This window comes from Schistocerca cancellata, chromosome 1 (assembly GCF_023864275.1).
Source record: "Schistocerca cancellata isolate TAMUIC-IGC-003103 chromosome 1, iqSchCanc2.1, whole genome shotgun sequence".
Classification (NCBI taxonomy): Eukaryota; Metazoa; Arthropoda; class Insecta; order Orthoptera; family Acrididae; genus Schistocerca; species Schistocerca cancellata.
The window spans coordinates 1,169,059,132-1,169,077,260 of NC_064626.1; the positions used below are offsets into that span (position 1 = coordinate 1,169,059,132).

The 18,129-nt window shown below is 39.4% G+C and overlaps 1 protein-coding gene across 1 annotated transcript in view; it reads right to left on the reverse strand.

Annotated features, from left to right (window-relative positions):
• Positions 1-4,549: 4,549 nt before the first annotated feature.
• Positions 4,550-18,129, reverse strand: part of LOC126138746 (mite allergen Eur m 3-like) — a 37,131-nt gene continuing 23,551 nt past the window's right edge. Inside the window, exons 3-4 of the mRNA XM_049915223.1 lie at positions 17,500-17,655; positions 4,550-4,696 (exon numbers count right to left, since the gene is read on the reverse strand). Of these exons, the coding sequence (XP_049771180.1) occupies positions 4,550-4,696; positions 17,500-17,655 (303 nt within the window). The remainder of the gene's footprint in view (positions 4,697-17,499; positions 17,656-18,129) is intronic.

Here is an 18,129-nt window from a genome sequence, read left to right on the forward strand (position 1 = left end):
GTGATCTAGTGTCATGATTTTGTTCAGGTCACGAGATTAATCCAGTGTTAACCATCCTTGTTGTATTATTTCGTGTAGGAAAGTAAATAATTTTTGGTGTGATTTCATTGTGAGTTCAGTTGACCAAGGGTTCCTGCCACTAGTGTCCACTCAGTATTTAGTAGTGATCATGGAACCATCATTAATACTGTTATACTCTATCTAAATTCCAGTAAACTCAAAGCTTAAAGTGTATTGTAATCCCCATGATAAATTTTGTTTCTTGTTACGATCATAGAACCTCCTCCCCTCTGTTGTAGCAGTATCACATGTGCATCCATTTGAATAAGCTTCGTTGTGTGCCTTAGTGACGCTATTAAATTTACGGAGAGAATATTACGCAGACTTACGGAAATCCAGAAACCAGTTCCAAATTGTCCCACCAGTACTTTCATATAAGGCTGTGACCAGCCAGGAATTAAATAATATACCTGGTTACTGGCCATGGATAGCTGAGTTCGAAACTGTGATTTAATTTCTCACTGCTGTGCATAGTATGTGGTACACACCCTATATTGCATTAACTGCATATGTGTGAATGTGAAGTGGCATGCTTGTTGTATTAATGAGTGTAATGTTCATATTTCACCTCCTCCCGCACCAGTAAATCATTTGTGATGATACATAGGTTTGTAAAGAAACCAAATGTAAATATTGTTGCTTGTACTGCCACCTTCTGTGGACTCAAATGTTGAGACAAATTGTTAATTTATGTTTTCTTGATGGGTTTAAAATATATCTGAAGTAATACTTTTTCCATTCCTGCTCCCCTCAGCCATTCTAAAGAAAATAATTTCACTCAATAATTACCATTCTTGCCATTATTATGAAGTTTTATGCAAAATAAATAATCAAGTTAGCATCCGATGAAATGCAGTCTACGACAAGTTTAAAAGAAAATGTTTCTGGCTCCCATACTGTATCTATTGCTCAGTGATCATTCGCCATTCTAGCGTTATTTGTTGTGTTTCTAACTAATTTCTATGAAAATTTTATAGATGGTTTACATTGATCCATACATTAAACAGATTTCCAGAATGAGATTTTCACTCTGCAGCGGAGTGTGCGCTGATATGAAACTTCCTGGCAGATTAAAAGTGTGTGCCGGACCGAGACTCGAACTCTGGACCTTTGCCTTTCGCGGGCAAGTGCTCTACCAACTGAGCCACCCAAGCACGACTCAGGGCCCATCCTCACAACTTTACTTCTGCCAGTACGAAAGGCAAAGGTCCTGAGTTCGAGTCTCGATCCGGCACACATTTTTAATCTGCCAGGAAGTTTCATTAAACAGATTATCAGCCTATTCAATAAAATAATTAAGGTCGAGTTGACAACTACGGCACATAACGTGGAGTAATATCAGGAGCATGCCTGTCAAAGAGCAAACATTCAGTTTTCTTAAAATGAAGGAACAGATAGTATTCTTTTAGAGCAAAATACAATTTTGTGTGGTTTTTTAGTGTTTACCTTGACAAAGGCTTAAACTCAGCTTGGTCAAGCTCTTTCCAAACCAAGGTCCTGGATCTGACACTCACCTGTCATACCACACCCAGCTGGAGGGGTATAAATACTCTCAGCTCAGATGGGAGCATTATTCCTTCGGCTTCGTGCGTTCGAGAGACGCTGAGTTACTCAAGTCTCAGAGGGCCACTTCACAAACTGCGCGAGGCCACTGATGTATTAGCCGTCAGCTAGCCCTGACGACTGCGAGATTCGAACTGGATCCGCCGAGGTGGATAAAGTTTTCTAAACGTAAGGTCACAGTTCAAGATTGAAAAACAGGCACGAATAAAGTCACCACGATAAACAGTTCGTCTGTAAGGCGAGCATTCTCGTTTCACTTGTCATTCTTCGTATTTTAAGGTGGAATCAGGGAACTGAAAATTATTACCAGTGTTGACTACTAATACATTTTTTAAAATCTGAAATTTCATAGGCGTAAAAGAATCTGGGGTGTGTGTGTATGATCAATCAGTTTGTCAGACTGACTGAAAGAGCTAACGGATCAATTTCAAGTTAATATAGCAGGCAAAGTTACATCTGGTTTTATTAGAAATTGTTTTTCCAAGAGCCAAACGTTACATCTGGTTTTAACTAAGGACTGTATTCCCACTTAACCGGTGATTCTGAATCAATTACAGTACATACAAACACTATTTGGAGTTCCTAGTTTACTCATGCTGTATCAAAAACTGTGTAAACAGCACCCAAGATTAATATTTGTATCGGTTTCCTGAAGCTATATGGGATGTCGCCTAATAAACAGACTTTACTCGTTGGAATCAATCGTCGATATTTTTAATCAGAAAACAACCTGATATGATGTTTATTTTGGGGAGAAGTATTAATGAGGTGAGTTGCAAAGGTATTCTAATTCTACATTACTTTCCTTTAAGAATCCCTGTGGAACATGTTGGTTATTTCGTTTAGAAAATAAGGATGTCACAAATTTTTTCCATTCCACATTTTCAGCCCTTTCATTCAGCTAAATGTTCTTTCTAGCAGGAATTAATGTAATTGAACATTATTAAATATCGCATCCGAATTTAATATGGTACCTTAGGTCGCCATCCAAATCACCATAAAATGTTAGACCTAAGTATAAAAGCCTCAGAATATTTCCTGTGAAACTAACTCATGAGACAGGTGTTTCCTTTAGATGAAAAGTGGCCAACAAAGTATGCAATATAGAATTTAAGCACCAATGAAGAAATGTGGGCGCTCATGGGATGCAGCGCAATGTATCTACAGTACTGATGTAGAAACGTGATGGAATATTTAAGGTGTAAAAGATACCAGAGAAAACAAAAATTCGAAAAAAGTTATCGTTGGGGGCTTTGGATTCCTGTTCTACAGGAAGGCAATCAGACTTCAGTAGGAATTAATTTAAGTTTTACCTCTTGTCAGTTGTCATTGCTTTCTTCTTGGCAGGAAGTTTTCTTTCAGCCACTGCTCTTTACTGGTGCTAAAACTTTCGGACTACAGAATATCATTTAAGTCGTGATCAATAAATAAAATTTTTATACAAGCAACTTGTTTATTTGATGGACGATAAGTGCTTCATCACAATAATAATGCGTCGCCTAGCCCTAGAACACACAGATGCGTCCATCTATCACAACCAGAATGCCAAAGGGCGATACATTAGTCTGTAAGAGTCTTCATTTCTTCATGAAAGCTAACCGAGATACTTTTATTCACCGTTGAGAATTATTAATATCGCAGGTGAGAGCTGCTCAACTAATGTCTTTGCGTTACTATCAGCGTAAATTGGGTAAGTTCGATGCCTCAGGATGTTACAGGATGAAGCCCAGTGCTGGTACAGAGCCCACCCTTCTCAAATAGCATCAAGGGGGCCTCCAAGCTTAACGCCCGATTCCAGCACATGGATCACTATCAACAGTGTCACGCCCTCACTTTACTGGACATGGCAGAGACATTTCGAATTGATGACAGGACACTGGTGCAAAGTCTGATGACTTGGAACTCTACATTAACACTCGCCTGTTCTTGCCAGTGTAAGGATTTTGACAATTTCTTCCGCCACCTGGATTCGAGCGTGCTACTTCCGAGTCTAACGTCCGTGCACAGTGGTGCGTTAGAGACCTCAGCTATGGTGGCGGATTTGTGTGCCGGAGACATGTACTGCTGCAGAGGGATAAGCTGAGGAATAAGACTCTGAAACCAGTACACAAGTTTTTATATTTGGGCAGATGTAAATAGGATATAAAAAGCGCTCCATAATCACTACAAGGTGTATTACATTTTTACTGCATGATTTGTTAGATTTCTTCCGACTGAATTCACAGTTGGAATGTGGGAACAATTATTACCATGGTTAATATGTGCAGAGGCAATGACCTTGCCACCGTTGATACACCAGTTCCCATCAGCTCACAGAAATTAAGCGCTGTCGGGTGTGGCCGGCACTTGGATGGGTGACCATTTGGGCCACCATGCGCTGTTGCCGTTTTTCGGGGTGCACTCAGCCTCGTGATGCCAATTGAGGAGCTACTCGACTGAATAGAAAACCATCATAACGACTGGGACAGTGGTGTGCTGACCACACTCCCCTCCTATTCACTTTCTCATCTGAGGATGACACGGTGGTCGGATGGTCTCGATGGGCCACTTGTGGCCTGAAGACGGAGTGCTAATATGTACAGAGGAATTAATATCTTCACTGAGTTCCATAATCACATTTTGATTCCTTTGAGATAATAATTAAAAGATGATGCCTAACCATCACAATTGCATGTTTTCACTTTGCTGTGTAAAGTGAGCACTGAATGACAGATATTACAATGTAAGGATGTTTTTTAAGAACGTAGGTGAGCATGACCTAAGTACAAGTGTGCTACTAAATTAAAATGCTGATGGAATTTTATTGTCACCTGTTACCAGACATTGATACTGATAACACATTGTAATAACACAACACTGAACTTCAATTTTATCAATATTTAAAAACTGTAGCAAATACAGGTATAACGGTGCTAGGATACAGCTATCAATCACTGGTCCTTTCAGTGATCCAATCTACGTGGCTGGAGACACGTGTGCAGATTGTGGGGTAGGGAGGCACTGCACATTCGTGGCCCCACGACACCAGTCCCACAATCTTCCCCTCGTAGAGTAGTGGGCCCCCTGAGTCACCCTACAAAGATCATTGAATAAAGTTTGTTGTTGTATCCAAAGAAAATCATCTTTTAAATAGCTGTATTCTGGCCATTCTTGAAATAACACACCTTTTCTTTGTAGTAACCTTAAAAATATTTGTTAGCAGGTCAATTGTAATTCATATATTTATTTATAAAATGTTAGTAGTTTAATTAATATATTGATTACAATCGACATTCTAAATAAAGTCATTTATGAAAACACTATATAATTGCATAATTGTAAGAAATTAATATCAGTACTTTGAATAACAGACCAAATCTAACAATTCTTTAATGTAATTTGATATTACTTCTGCAAAAATTCAGTTTTTCAATAAAATTTGAAATATTTTCTGTGACTGAATTTATTCTATTTCATATGCCTTGGTGTTTTCATCTGCCACATTTGAAAGTTAAGCTGAAACTCTTTCAAACAATTAGCCTATTAATTACTATCAGTAAGAGCCACTCAGATGCATTGCTACAATGAGTGGAAGTGTATTATGAGCGAAAATGAAATTATGGGTAATGAGTATTCATACACTGTGATATTTCTTCCAGTCTTTTACATATTCACTCTTATAACTTATGCAATTTAAGATAGTTTTCTGTCCTGGGAAACAGAGATAGACTAAAGGTATCAATTGAGACATGGAGTTTAAATATTCAGTTTCTTTCTACAAGTGATTAATTACAAGATTTCTGGATAAGATTGCAACCTGACATGGACTTTAATGGAAATATACGTTCTAGTGTGTAATGTCCCCACATGAACCATGGACCTTGCTGTTGGTGGGGAGCGATACAGATAGCCGTACCATAGGGGCAACCACAATGGAGGGGTCTCTATTGGGAGGCCAGACAAACATGTGGTTCCTGAAGAGGGACAGCAGCCTTGCGAGGGGCAACAGTCTGGATGATTGACTGATGTGGCCATGTAACATCAACTAAAACGACATACCTGTGCTGGTACTGCGAATGGCTGAAAGCAAGAGGAAACTACAACCGTAGTTCTCGGGAGGGCATGCAGTTTTACTGTATGTTTGAATGATGATAACATCCTCTTGGGTAAAATATTCTGGAGGTAAAATAGTCCCCCATTCAGATCTCTGGGCGGGGACTGCTCAGGAGAACGTCGTTATCGGGAGAAATAAAACTGGCGTTCTATGGATCGGAGAGATCCCTTAATTGGGTAGGTAAGTTAGAAAATTTAAAACGGGAAATGGATAGCTTACAGTTATATATAATGGGAATTAGTTAAGTACGGTGGCAGGAAGAACAAGACTTCTGGTTAGGTGAATACAGGGTTATAAATATAAAATCAAAATACAAAATCAAATACAAAATCAAAAATGCATAATGGGTAGCTAGTTTCAACGTCTCTGGAATGAAAACTTATATCTAGATGATCTTGTAAAGGATGAAGTTTTAATTAAATTCTTAATTAAAGTGACGTTCCACCACTATTTTGAGAAATGTTGCCGACGCTCGATTGCAAAGAAGTCATTAATGAAGAGTGTCGAATGCAGGAAGGAAATCAAAATATCTGACGCAACCAAAATCAGGCTCACTGTAGCGACCAATCTACAGTAATAATAATCACACAACATATAATCAGCAGCTTAACTGGAATGGATGGGAAGACAAAAACTGTCGACTTTTTGAGGGTCATTTTCTGTCAGCACATTCACTATTAAAGCAATTGAAAAAAGATGCAGTTGGGATATGGTCAGAAGAACAATAAAACGATTTAGATCTCGTCCAGTCAAAATTATGCCAAGCTAATTGTTGCACCATCCAAGTTAACCAAAGCAACAGATAGCAGTGACTGTGTACCAGATCTATGAAGTAAATGGCTAAACAGAATATCGCACAATTGCATTTGCAAGTTGCTCTGTAAATCTCTGGAAAAAGTAGTATATAGTTATTGAGCATGAAGCTTTATTAATTGATTGGGGATATCAGATATTAAATCTTCTGAAGTCAAAGATCAAATGTAATCATTACTGTGTTTACTTTTTGAGAATTAAAAGGATTGTACATCAGAATTGTGTTGAAATGGGGTAAATCAATTCTGCCTAGTTTCATGGATTACAACATGAAGAGAATATTAAATATGCCAATTTATTTGACACTTTCATTTCTCCCATTACATCTTGTTTCTAGTGGATCGCGATATTTATCTTTGCTATACTCTACGGGCATCTGCTATAAGCAGTTTCGATTAAGCAATATAACCGCTGCAGCAGCTTTCTCGTATACATAATGTACAGATTTTGAGTCTTTGGAAGTCAGATTTGCTTCCAACTAATAGGACTCGTTCGTGGACTGTGGACCATGCTTGAAAGAGAATTTGCCATTTTCTGGCCTGTTCTGTTGGATGTTAATGCTGATATTGGTCAATTCTGATGGTGAGAGGAAGATTGCCTCATTTGATGAGATCCATGCTGTTGTGAAGATTCTACAATGAATAAGGAATTCGCTCAGACTATTTCAGTTTATTTATTTACGAAGCCCACGCATACTACAGTAGTACAAGTTGATATGGCAACTAGCTCTGCAGATGCAGAAATTGATGAAATGTATGATGAGATAAAAGAAATTATTCAGGTAGAGAAGGGAGAGGAAATTTAAAAGTCATGGGTGACTGGCATTCGAGAGTAGGAAAAGGGAGAGAAGGAATCATATTAGGTGAATATGGATTGGCGCTAAGCCGCCTTGTAGAATTTTGCGCAGAGCATAACTTAATCATAGCTAACACTTGGTTCAAGAATCATGAAAGAAGGTTGTATACATGGAAGAACCCTGGAGATACTAAAAGGTATCAGATAGATTATATAATGCTAAGACAGAGATTTAAGAACCAGGTTTTAAATTGTAAGACATTTCCAGGGGCAGATGTGGACTCTGACCACAATCTATTGGTTATGAACTGTAGATTAAAACTGAAGAAACTGCAAAAAGGTGGGAATTTAAGGAGATGGGACCTATATAAACTGAAAGAACCAGAGATTGTATAGAGTTTCAGGGAGAGCATTAGGGAACAATTGACAGGAATGGGGGTAAGAAATACAGTAGAAGAAGAATGGGTAGCTTTGAGGGATGAAATAGTGAAGGCAGCAGAGGATCAAATAGGTAAACAGACGAGGGCTAGTAGAAATCCTTGGGTAACAGAAGAAATATTGAATTTCACTGATAAAAGGAGAAAATACAAAAATGCAGTGGATGAAGCAGGCAAAAAAGAATACAAACGTCTCAAAAATGAGATCGACAGGAAGTGCAAAATGGCTAAGCAGCGATGGCTAGAGGACAAATGCAAAGATGTAGAGGCTTATCTCACTAGGGGTAAATTGATACTGCTTACAGGAAAATTAAAGAGACCTTTGGAGAAAGGAGAACCACTTGCTTGAATATCAAGAGCTTTGATGGAAACCCAGTTCTAAGCAAAGAAGGGAAAGCAGAAGGGTGGAAGGAGTATATAGAGAGTCTATACAAGAGCGATGTGCTTGAGGACAATATTATGGAAATGGAAGAGAATGCAGATGAAGATGAAATAGGAGATATGATACTACATGAAGAGTTTGAGAGAGCACTGAAAGACCTGAGTCGAAACAAGGCCCCCGGAGTGGACAACATTCCATTAGAACTACTGATAACCTTGGGAGAGCCAGCCCTGACAAAACTCTACCATCTGGTGAGCAAGATGTATGAAACAGGCGAAATACCCTCAGACTTCAAGAAGAATATAATAATTCCAATCCCAAAGAAAGCAGGTGTTGACAGATGTGAAAATTACCGAACTATCAGTTTAATAAGCCACGGCTGCAAAATAATAACGCGAATTATTTACAGACGAATGGAAAAACTGGTAGAAGCAGACCTCGGTTAAGATCAGTTTGGATTCTGTAGAAATGTTGGAACATGTGAGGCAATACTGACCCTACGACTTATGTTAGAAGAAAGATTAAGGAAAGGCAAACCTACGTTTCTAGCATATGTAGACTTAGAGAAATCTTTTGACAATGTTGATTGGAATACTCTCTTTCAAATTATGAAGGTGGCAGAGGTAAAATACAGGGAGCGAAAGGCTATTTACAATTTGTACAGAAACCAGATGGCAGTTATAAAAGTCGAGGGGTATGAAAGGGAAGCAGTGGTTGGGAAGGGAGTGAGACAGGGTTGTAGCCTCTCCACGATGTTATTCAGTCTGTATATTGAGCAAGCAATAAAGGAAACAAAAGAAAACTTCGGAGAAGGTATTAAAATCCATGGAGAAGAAACAACCATAATGAGACAGTGAGAGTGGCGGTGTTATGATGGCATTACTTAATTGCGATTTCTCCGCGAGCCGACAGGATGCGGGGTACTTACCTACATTAAAATGGATCCTCGCAGGTTGCTCATATTTAGTTAAATGGAAGCTTGTAATAGCACCGAAAATATTTTTCTCTCTTTGTCGTGATTTAAGGTTGTTCAGCTCTCATGAAGTATAAAATACAGAGGGGTCCAGAAAAAGTAGACAGCGTTCAACAGTCAATATTAATGGAACAAAACGACATAACATTACAATTCTTGGACAGGAAGAGGGGGGGAGGGTTATGGAGGGTGGGCGGTGAAGGGAAGGTTATTTTATGGGTTCGAAGTGACCCTCATTAGCAGCCAAAGAACGTCGATGGCGTTGAACTGTTGACTGGGCTATGGCTGTCAGTGTTGCTGGTGTAAAAGCCGCACAGGACACCTCGATGGTTTGTCATTGTTCGATCAGTACAGCTGTCTTCCTTTTTCAAGGTTCTTCCTAGGTAGAAGTCTGGAGGTGTAAGGTCTGGAGACTGGGGTGGGCACTCAACAGTTCCTCTTCTACGTGTCCATCGTGTAGGTAGATTTTCATCCAAGTAAGCTCTGAAATGTCTGTGGTAGTGAGTTGGAGCACCATCTTGTTGTAGGAAAAATCTTTCATTTCGAAACACCTCTCAGGTGGCAGGTAAAATTGATGTTTGCAGCATGTGAACATACACCTCACCAGTTACAGTACCTTCAAACAAGAATGAGCCAGTCAAACCGCGTGATGACATACCACACCACACATTAACGCACGGTAGGTTAACTTATTTGTCCACGTGAACAGGAGGATTTTCAGGAGCCCAGTACCCGTAGTTGTGGCGGTTTAGAGTACCGTTCAGTTTGAATTGGGCCTCGTCAGGCCATATAATCATACCTGCATACCTTTCATCGTCGAGAATCATGCCTTCAAACCACTCGCACTACTCCATCCATCGATCTGGGTCGTCTTCGTTCGGTGTCTGGCGATCTTGGAATGTTCACTTTCCACTTTGCATCCTTCGGAATTCATCATACGCTTGGTCAGTTTACCCCTGCTTCACAAAAGAGCAGCGCTGGAAGCTGGACTCGTTGATATTTTTGGTCCTCCAGACCTTTCCTAATGTACTTCCTGAACAGTAACCTCGGCTTGAAATTTATCCTGAACACGATGAAGTGTTGCGTCTGAGTTCCATACACATTACGCCACTACCATTGTACCGCCATCACGTTTTCGTACATTCCAGTACCACTTCAGTAGGGCCTTGCGTTGCTTAAACGACAATGTCGCTTCATTCATTGCTGCACCGTCACCTGCTGGAAAACCTGAGCCAAGATCTGTTGAGAAAATGGACTACGCTACTGCGCCAAAATTGCAACAATACGTTCCAAAAGTATTAGCTATCAAATGGTATCTACATTTTTTGGACCCATCTGTAGATATTTGCTTGTTGGCGAATCGTGAGATGCAAACATGATATACTGTTTGTTTGTCGTAAATCAGAACCTTGTACTAGTAGGTATGTGTGCTGTGACAATACAAAGATAATGTGTTTCTTTCTGCTTTGTTTCGAAATACCTTTTCATTCTTCGTTATTGAATGCTTGAATCGTGACACGTTGCGTGGCAGACATATGAGTTTGGTTCACGACTAATAAAAATTCTGATGTACAGGCAATAAATGTTGAGTTACCACTAAGAGAGATTACTAATAAGTAGTTCTTCTTGCATACTATTAGGTTCCAGGTGATGATAACGGTAGGGCGACGAGTGCCTCACAATGCTTCCATAATGTAATTTACCTGTCTGTACAACTATCAGAATTCAGTTATCCGCGTAGTCTACCTGCATGTATAATCTGAGTATCTTACAACGGTTTACAGTGACTCCTGGAAAGTCAGCAGATAAATGTGGTGAAACAGACTATCAATCTCTAGAACTATTCACACACTTTGTGTACTTTCGCAGCAAGTAGATTATACTGCATATATCGAGATGAGGATAGAAATGGAATGGATATTACAGTGGATACAAATAAAGTGGCACATTTTACATCACCAAAACTTTGAAGATCCCAAAATCTCACGGTCTCCAGAACCTGATGCTAAAACAATTTAAGTGCATTGAAGGCACTGGCCAGCGCCAGTTCCTTCACGAATATGACCGGCGGTTCAGAAAAATTACCGAAGTTACCGGCAAAGTACGTTAACGTATTGTCAAAACCGTCATCAGGAATTTATGAGCCGTTTAAGATGCCATGAAAGTTGCCTTGTGTTATAAAATATATCATTTTGATCAACTAGGCTATACTGCAGTATTTGTTAATCAGCTCTCGTATTTTTCTTTTTCGTCTAAACCTGTTAACTGAATATCATGTTTCTTACCCCTATTCAAAAACATCCGATCACGAAATCGAACTGGTAATACTGAAATTAATATAGTCTATCTCCTTTTTATTCAGTATAGTTTTAAAACGACAATAGATCTAGACGTTGGTTATACTTGAAATGTTCGTTTTTCCTATTTCCTCGTAATAGACTCACAACAATAGTGTTGACTTCAACGCCAAGGAAATCCTCCTGAGACATTATTAGGCGATGTATCTGTTTAACCAAAGTAGCGCAGAAATCAACAGTACAACCTGTACTCAGAGGCAGATGTTACTTCATATCACTATTTCTCCTTCCATTTCCCGTTCCAAGTGAAGGAAAAATGACCGTGTGTCTCCTCATGTGCCCTTCTGCGATTTGTTTTCGTGGTCTTTATTCGAAGTATACGATAGATGAAAGAGAATAATTAATAGTACGCAGTATTTGTTCCTTAAACGTGCTGAACATCGTTCGCTAAAAGAAAGTCATCTGTTTTCCAAAGATGATAATGCAACACTCGTACTAACTTTATTGGCTCGCTATAAAAGTAGTAGCATGCTTCTCAGCTCCCAAATGGCTCTGAGCACTATGGGACTTAACATCTATGGTCATCAGTCCCCTAGAACTTAGAACTACTTAAACCTAACTAACCTAAGGACAGCACACAACACCCAGTCATCACGAGGCAGAGAAAATCCCCGACCCCGCCGGGGTCAGCTCCCTTCATTTCCTCCCTTCACACGACCTGGTGAAGGTTTCAAATACTCTAGCAGTAGTGAAGAACAAGTTTTTGAGATTCTAGCACGGAGTGCCTACCGTACCATTGTTCCAGAAGTCTGCCAGTAAAGTCTAAGTAAGATTTAACATCCCAACATAATGGAATTTATTTATAGATTGTTGAGGGAGACTCCAAACCAGCCACAAATACTTCTTAAAAAAAGCTTAATTATATTGCCATGACTGGTTCCGGGTCATTACGACGATCTTCACATAGCTAGAGTTGTTTTAGTACGGTGTCTGAATCGTCACCATCATATCACATGCTCCTGTTCTTCGTAAGCATGTTTGTGTAGTTAACGCCATTGTATATGCTGTGTGGATGTCTTACACAATAAATAAAATAGTAATGTGCTTACAATTGAAAGCACATAAATTAATTTATATATACTTACATTGTTCTAATGAACGATGTTTTTTTTCCTATATTATACTTACGTATTTTTTTAGCAGAAGCATGAAATGTGCAAATGAGTACAACATGCACACACTACACAACCGACTACAGCACAGAAACATTTCAACAGTTGTTGTGTACATAGTTGCGCGTAGTCAGCGCGTACACAACTTTCCCTCTAGAGCGCGCCCCGCTAAGCACAACAGCGCAAAGCGCAGCGCTCGTCGTTCTCCGCTCTACGAGATGGCGCTGCCATATAGACGGACCAAATTCTGCTTCCGCCGATCAGCGTATTAATATGTGACGCAGCCAATGAGATTGCTGCTAACGTAGAACCTTTTGTCCTCGCGGATCACACTCGCGCAGTGATACATGAACGCACGAGGTATTATAACGAGTGTATAGACCTCCGATTAGTTAGTCTGCATTAGTCTGTACCAGTCTGCATTAGTCAGTAGTCAAGTTTCAGTCTGCGCCTAATAAGATTACCATATTCCTGTACATAGCAATGAAGATAAATGAATAGACACTTTGTCAAGTATCAGAGATATGTGAGGATAAGATTAACGCACCAAGACCAAAGGAACTTCAGATTGTCAATTGTAAATAGAATCCAGAACCAAATTAAGTTTTTTTATGCTTGTTATTATTTTAACAAATGTGTGTGAAAATTAATCAAGTTCTGTTTAAAGTTGGTCACCGTCAATCTGCTACTCTAAGCGTGCAAGTGACTTTTCTATCGTCTGACCTAACGGCAGAAGATAAACACGCCACGATAACACCACGAGACATTGCTGACACTCGCCTACATCGCTAGAGCGACAAGTCAAATAATCTGCTGGTGTGTGTACCGAAGGTCTTACACTTCGCACACCACAACAATATTCTTCATTACAGCTGCAGCTTGAGACATTTGCTTTACATGTGGTATTAGTGTTTACAAGCAAAACTTATCCTACAAATAAACATATCACAGATCTCATAATGAGCAATGATCTCAATCATCTATCACTAAGAATAGAATATCCGTGAGAGATTCCACAAATTAATGCAGGAAGTATACTTTATGCACACAAACAACACAACTAATTATATAAGGACTACAAAACCAGTTTTGTTATAGCATGTATGTGAGCATATAATTTCAGTAATTGCTTGAATGCAATTGTTGTTGTTGTGGTCTCCAGTCCTGAGACTGGTTTGATGCAGCTCTCCCATTACCTACTGCAGCCTACATCCTTCTGAATCTGCTTAGTGTATTCATCTCTTGGTCTCCCTCTACGATTTTACCCTCCACGCTGCCCTCCAATACTAAATTGGTGATCCCTTGATTCCTCAGAACATGTCCTACCAACCGATCCCTTCTTCTGGTCAAGTTGTGTCACAAACTTCTCTTCTCCCCAATCCTATTCAATACTTCCTCATTAGTTATGTGATCTACCCGTTAATCTTCAGCATTCTTCTGTAGCACCACATTTCGAAAGCTTCTATTCTCTTCTTGTCTACACTATTTATTGTCCACGTTTCACTTCCATACATGGCTACACTCCATACAAATACTTTCAGAAACGACTTCCTGACACTTAAATCTATACCCGATGTTAAAAATGTCTCTTCTTCAGAAACAATTTCCTTGCCCTTGCCAGTCTACATTTTATATCCTCTCTACTTCGACCATCATCAGTTATTTTGCTCCCCAAATAGCAAACCTCATTTACTACTTTAAGACCCTCATTTCCTAATCTAATTCCTTCAGCATCAGCCGACTTAATTCGACTACATTCCATTATCCTCGTTTTACTTCTGTTGGTGTTCATCTTATATCCTCCTTTCAAGAGACAGTCCATTCCGTTCAGTAGCTCTTCCACGTCCTTTGCTGCCTCTGACAGAATTACAATGTCATCGGCGAACCTCAAAGTTTTTATTTATTTTTCTTTTGTTTCCTTTACTGCTTGCTCAATATACAGATTGAATAACATCGGGGAGAGGCTACAACCCTGTCTCACTCCCTTCCCAACCACTGCTTCCCTTTCATGTCCCTCGACTCTTATAACTACCATCTGGTTTCTGTACAAATCGTAAATAGCCTTTCGCTCCCTGTATTTTACCCCTGCCACCTTCAGAATTTGAAAGAGAGTATTCCAGTCAACATTGCCAAAAGTTGTCTCTAAGTCTACAAATGCTAGTAACGTCGGTTTGCCTTTCCTTAATCTATTTTATAAGATACGTCGTAGGGTCAGTATTGCCTCAGGTGTTCCAACACTTCTACGAAATCCAAACTGATCTTCCCCGAGGTCGGCTTCTACCAGTTTTTCCATTCGTCTGTAAAGAATTCGCGTTATTATTTTGCAGCCGTGGCTTATTAGACTGATAGTTCGGTAATTTTCACATCTGTCAACACCTGCTTTCTTTGGGTTTGGAGTTATTATATTTTTCTTGAAGTCTGAGGGTATTTCGCCTGTTTCACACATCTTGCTCACCAGATGGTAGAGTTTTGTCACGACTGGCTCTCCCAAGGTTATAAGTTGTTCTAATGGAATGTTGTCTACTCCCGTGGACTTGTTTCGACTTAGGTCTTTCAGTGCTCTGTCAAACTCTTCACACAGTATCATACCTCCTATTTCATCTTCATCTACATTCTCTTCCATTTCTTTGATATTGTCCTCAAGAACATCGACCTTGTATAGACCCTCTATATACTCCTTCCACCTTTCTGCTTCCCCTACTTTGCATAGAACTGGGTTTCCATCTGAGCTCTTGATATTCATGCAAGTGGTTCTCTTTTCTCCAAAGGTCTCTTTAATTGTCCTGGAGGCAGTATCTATCTTACCCCTAGTGATATGCGCCTCTACATCCTTACATTTGTCCTCTAGCCATCCCTGCTTAGCCATTTTGCACTTCCTGTCGATTTCATTTTTGAGATGATTGTATTCCTTTCTGCTTGCTTCATTCACTGCATTTTTATATTTTCTCCTTTTATCAGTGAAATTCAATATTTCTTCTGTTGCCCAAGGGTTTCTACTAGCCCTCATCTTTTTACCTGCTTGATCCTATGCTACCTTCGTATTTCATCTCTCAAAGCTACCCATTCTTCTTCTACCGTATTTCTTTCTCCCATTCTTGTCAATCGTTCCCTAATGCTCTCCCTGAAGCTCTCTACAACCCCTGGTTCTTTCAGTTTATCCAGGTCCCATCTCCTCAAATTCCCATCTTTTTGCAGTTTCTTCAGTTTTAATCTACAGTTCATAACCAATAGATTGTGGTCAGAGTCCACATAGGCCCCTGGAAATGCCTTCAATTTAAAACCTGGTTCCTGAATCTCTGTCTTACCATTATATAATCTATCTGAGACCTCCCAGTATCTTCAGGCTTCTTCCATGTATACAACCTTCTTTTATGATTCTTGAACCAAGTGTTAGCTATGATTAAGTTATCCTCTGTGCAAAATTCTACTAGGCGGTTTCCTCTTTCACTCCTTAATCCCATTCCATATTCACCTACTACATTTCCTTCTCTTCCTTATCCTACTCTCGAGTTCCAATCACCCATGGCAATTAAATTTTCGTCTCTCTTCACTATCTGAATAATTTATTTTATCTCATCATACATTTCATCAATCTCTTCGTCATCTGCTGAGCTAGCTGGCATATAAACTTGTACTACTGTGGTAGGCGTGAGCTTTGTATATATCTAGGCCACAATAATGCGTTCACTATGCTGTTTGTAGTAGCTTTCCCGCATTCCTATTTTCCCATTCAGTATTAAACCTACTTCTGCATTACCGCTATTTGATTTTGTGTTTATAACCCTGCAGTCACCTGACCAGAAGTCCTGTTCCTCCTGCCACCGAACTTCACTAACTGCCACTATTCTAACTTTAACCTACCCTTTCCCCTTTTTAAATTTTCTAACCTACCTGCCCGATTAAGGATCTGACATTCCACGCTCCGATCCGTAGAACGTCAGCTTTCTTTCTCCTGATAACAACGTGCAGTATACCGCCTCAATGGGGCAATATATCTGATCATTTACATTTTTTTGTATTTCATTTATTTTTCAGTCACTGTTGCACATTTTTGTTCTCTTTCTCTCCTTATTTTTCAACATAGTTGGGTCAGCAACACATGATGTCCGTATCGGAATTACACATCAGAATATTTGACCGTGAGAATAATAAAGATATGATTAAGATCAGGCTGACATCATATACAAGTAATTTCCGGTACAAATTTATCTAAGTTTTAACACAGTACATAACAGAAAGTTTAAAAAATCGAAATATATTTCATTAAGATATTGAGAGTCTCTGAGTAGCGTGTTGATTTGGTTTACATCTGTATACACTTTCTTCTGTGGCAGCTATTGAGTTTTTTAGCAGTGCTAATACTACAGAGTTCAAAGTAAGGAGATACTTGCTTGAAGTTCAACTGTTTGGTGATCTGTGTTATGTTTAACTTGTGTGATTAGCTGAAGGAAAATCTGCAGGAACTATTTGTTAGCTAGGTCAGTTGTTGATTGAGAATATGTTGAGGTGAAGCGTAGGTGCGACTGCGTATTTCCAGTTCTTTCTTTACAAGAAAGTGGACAGTCTTAAAGAAACGACAATAAACTATTTGAGGATTTGTGGCTGGTCTACCTCGACAGTTTTTAAATGAATAACATGTTGGAGGTCAACAAGAACCAGTATGACTAAAAGAACACCAATATGTGTTTGTATTAGTTCTACAGCATGGAAAGTGCTCCAAAGCGAAAAACGTGCTCTTTTAACAATGGTGACTTATTTGCTGGGTGAACTTATTTAAACGCTGTGACTAAAATTAACGGCATTCTCAGCCAGAAGTCAATAGTTACTGACAAAACGGCACATTGGCCGATGAGCAGTCTCACTAGAGCTCGTCACCCAAGCTGGCTTTTCGCCACGAACTCGCTCTGTACTTACGTGGCACGAGCCGTAGTTTAGGTCCTCGAAACGAGCAGCGCAGATCTGTGTAGGGTAGACAGGGTAGCCACGCTCATTCCACACTGCCTCGCATTCCTCTTCGTTTATTACTTGTATGTCCACTTTGCGCAGGCCATCTAGACTCGGCCCCTGGTACTGTGAAAGTCAATAGTCTTTTCTTATACTAATCATCTTGGGGTTGAAGCTCTTTTCTTCCGTGTTTGCTTTAACAATATATATGTTTTTGGATAGGGTCCGCCTTTAGCAAAACACGTTTTTTGTTTTTTAACCCAAACATGTTTCACTGCAGTTGCAGCATCTTCAGTGGGCTTTTATTTTCCATCTGTTAAAGATAAAGAGTGTTCTTTGCTATTTGTATACCTGTAGCTATTAGTTTTTAAATAGTGATTACAGATATTTTGAAAAACACATAAATTACGAATTCATACCTTTTTACCACATGGTGTGGTTTTTCTGATGTGTTGTCTTTCTACAGTGACCGTTTTTTGCACAGTTTATCATCTGCAACCACTTATACCTTAAAGTACACAAATTGTTTAAGCCAAAATTACGATTTGAAAACTTGTTATTTCTATGTCTGAAATTATTTGATTCTATGTGTGCGTCTAT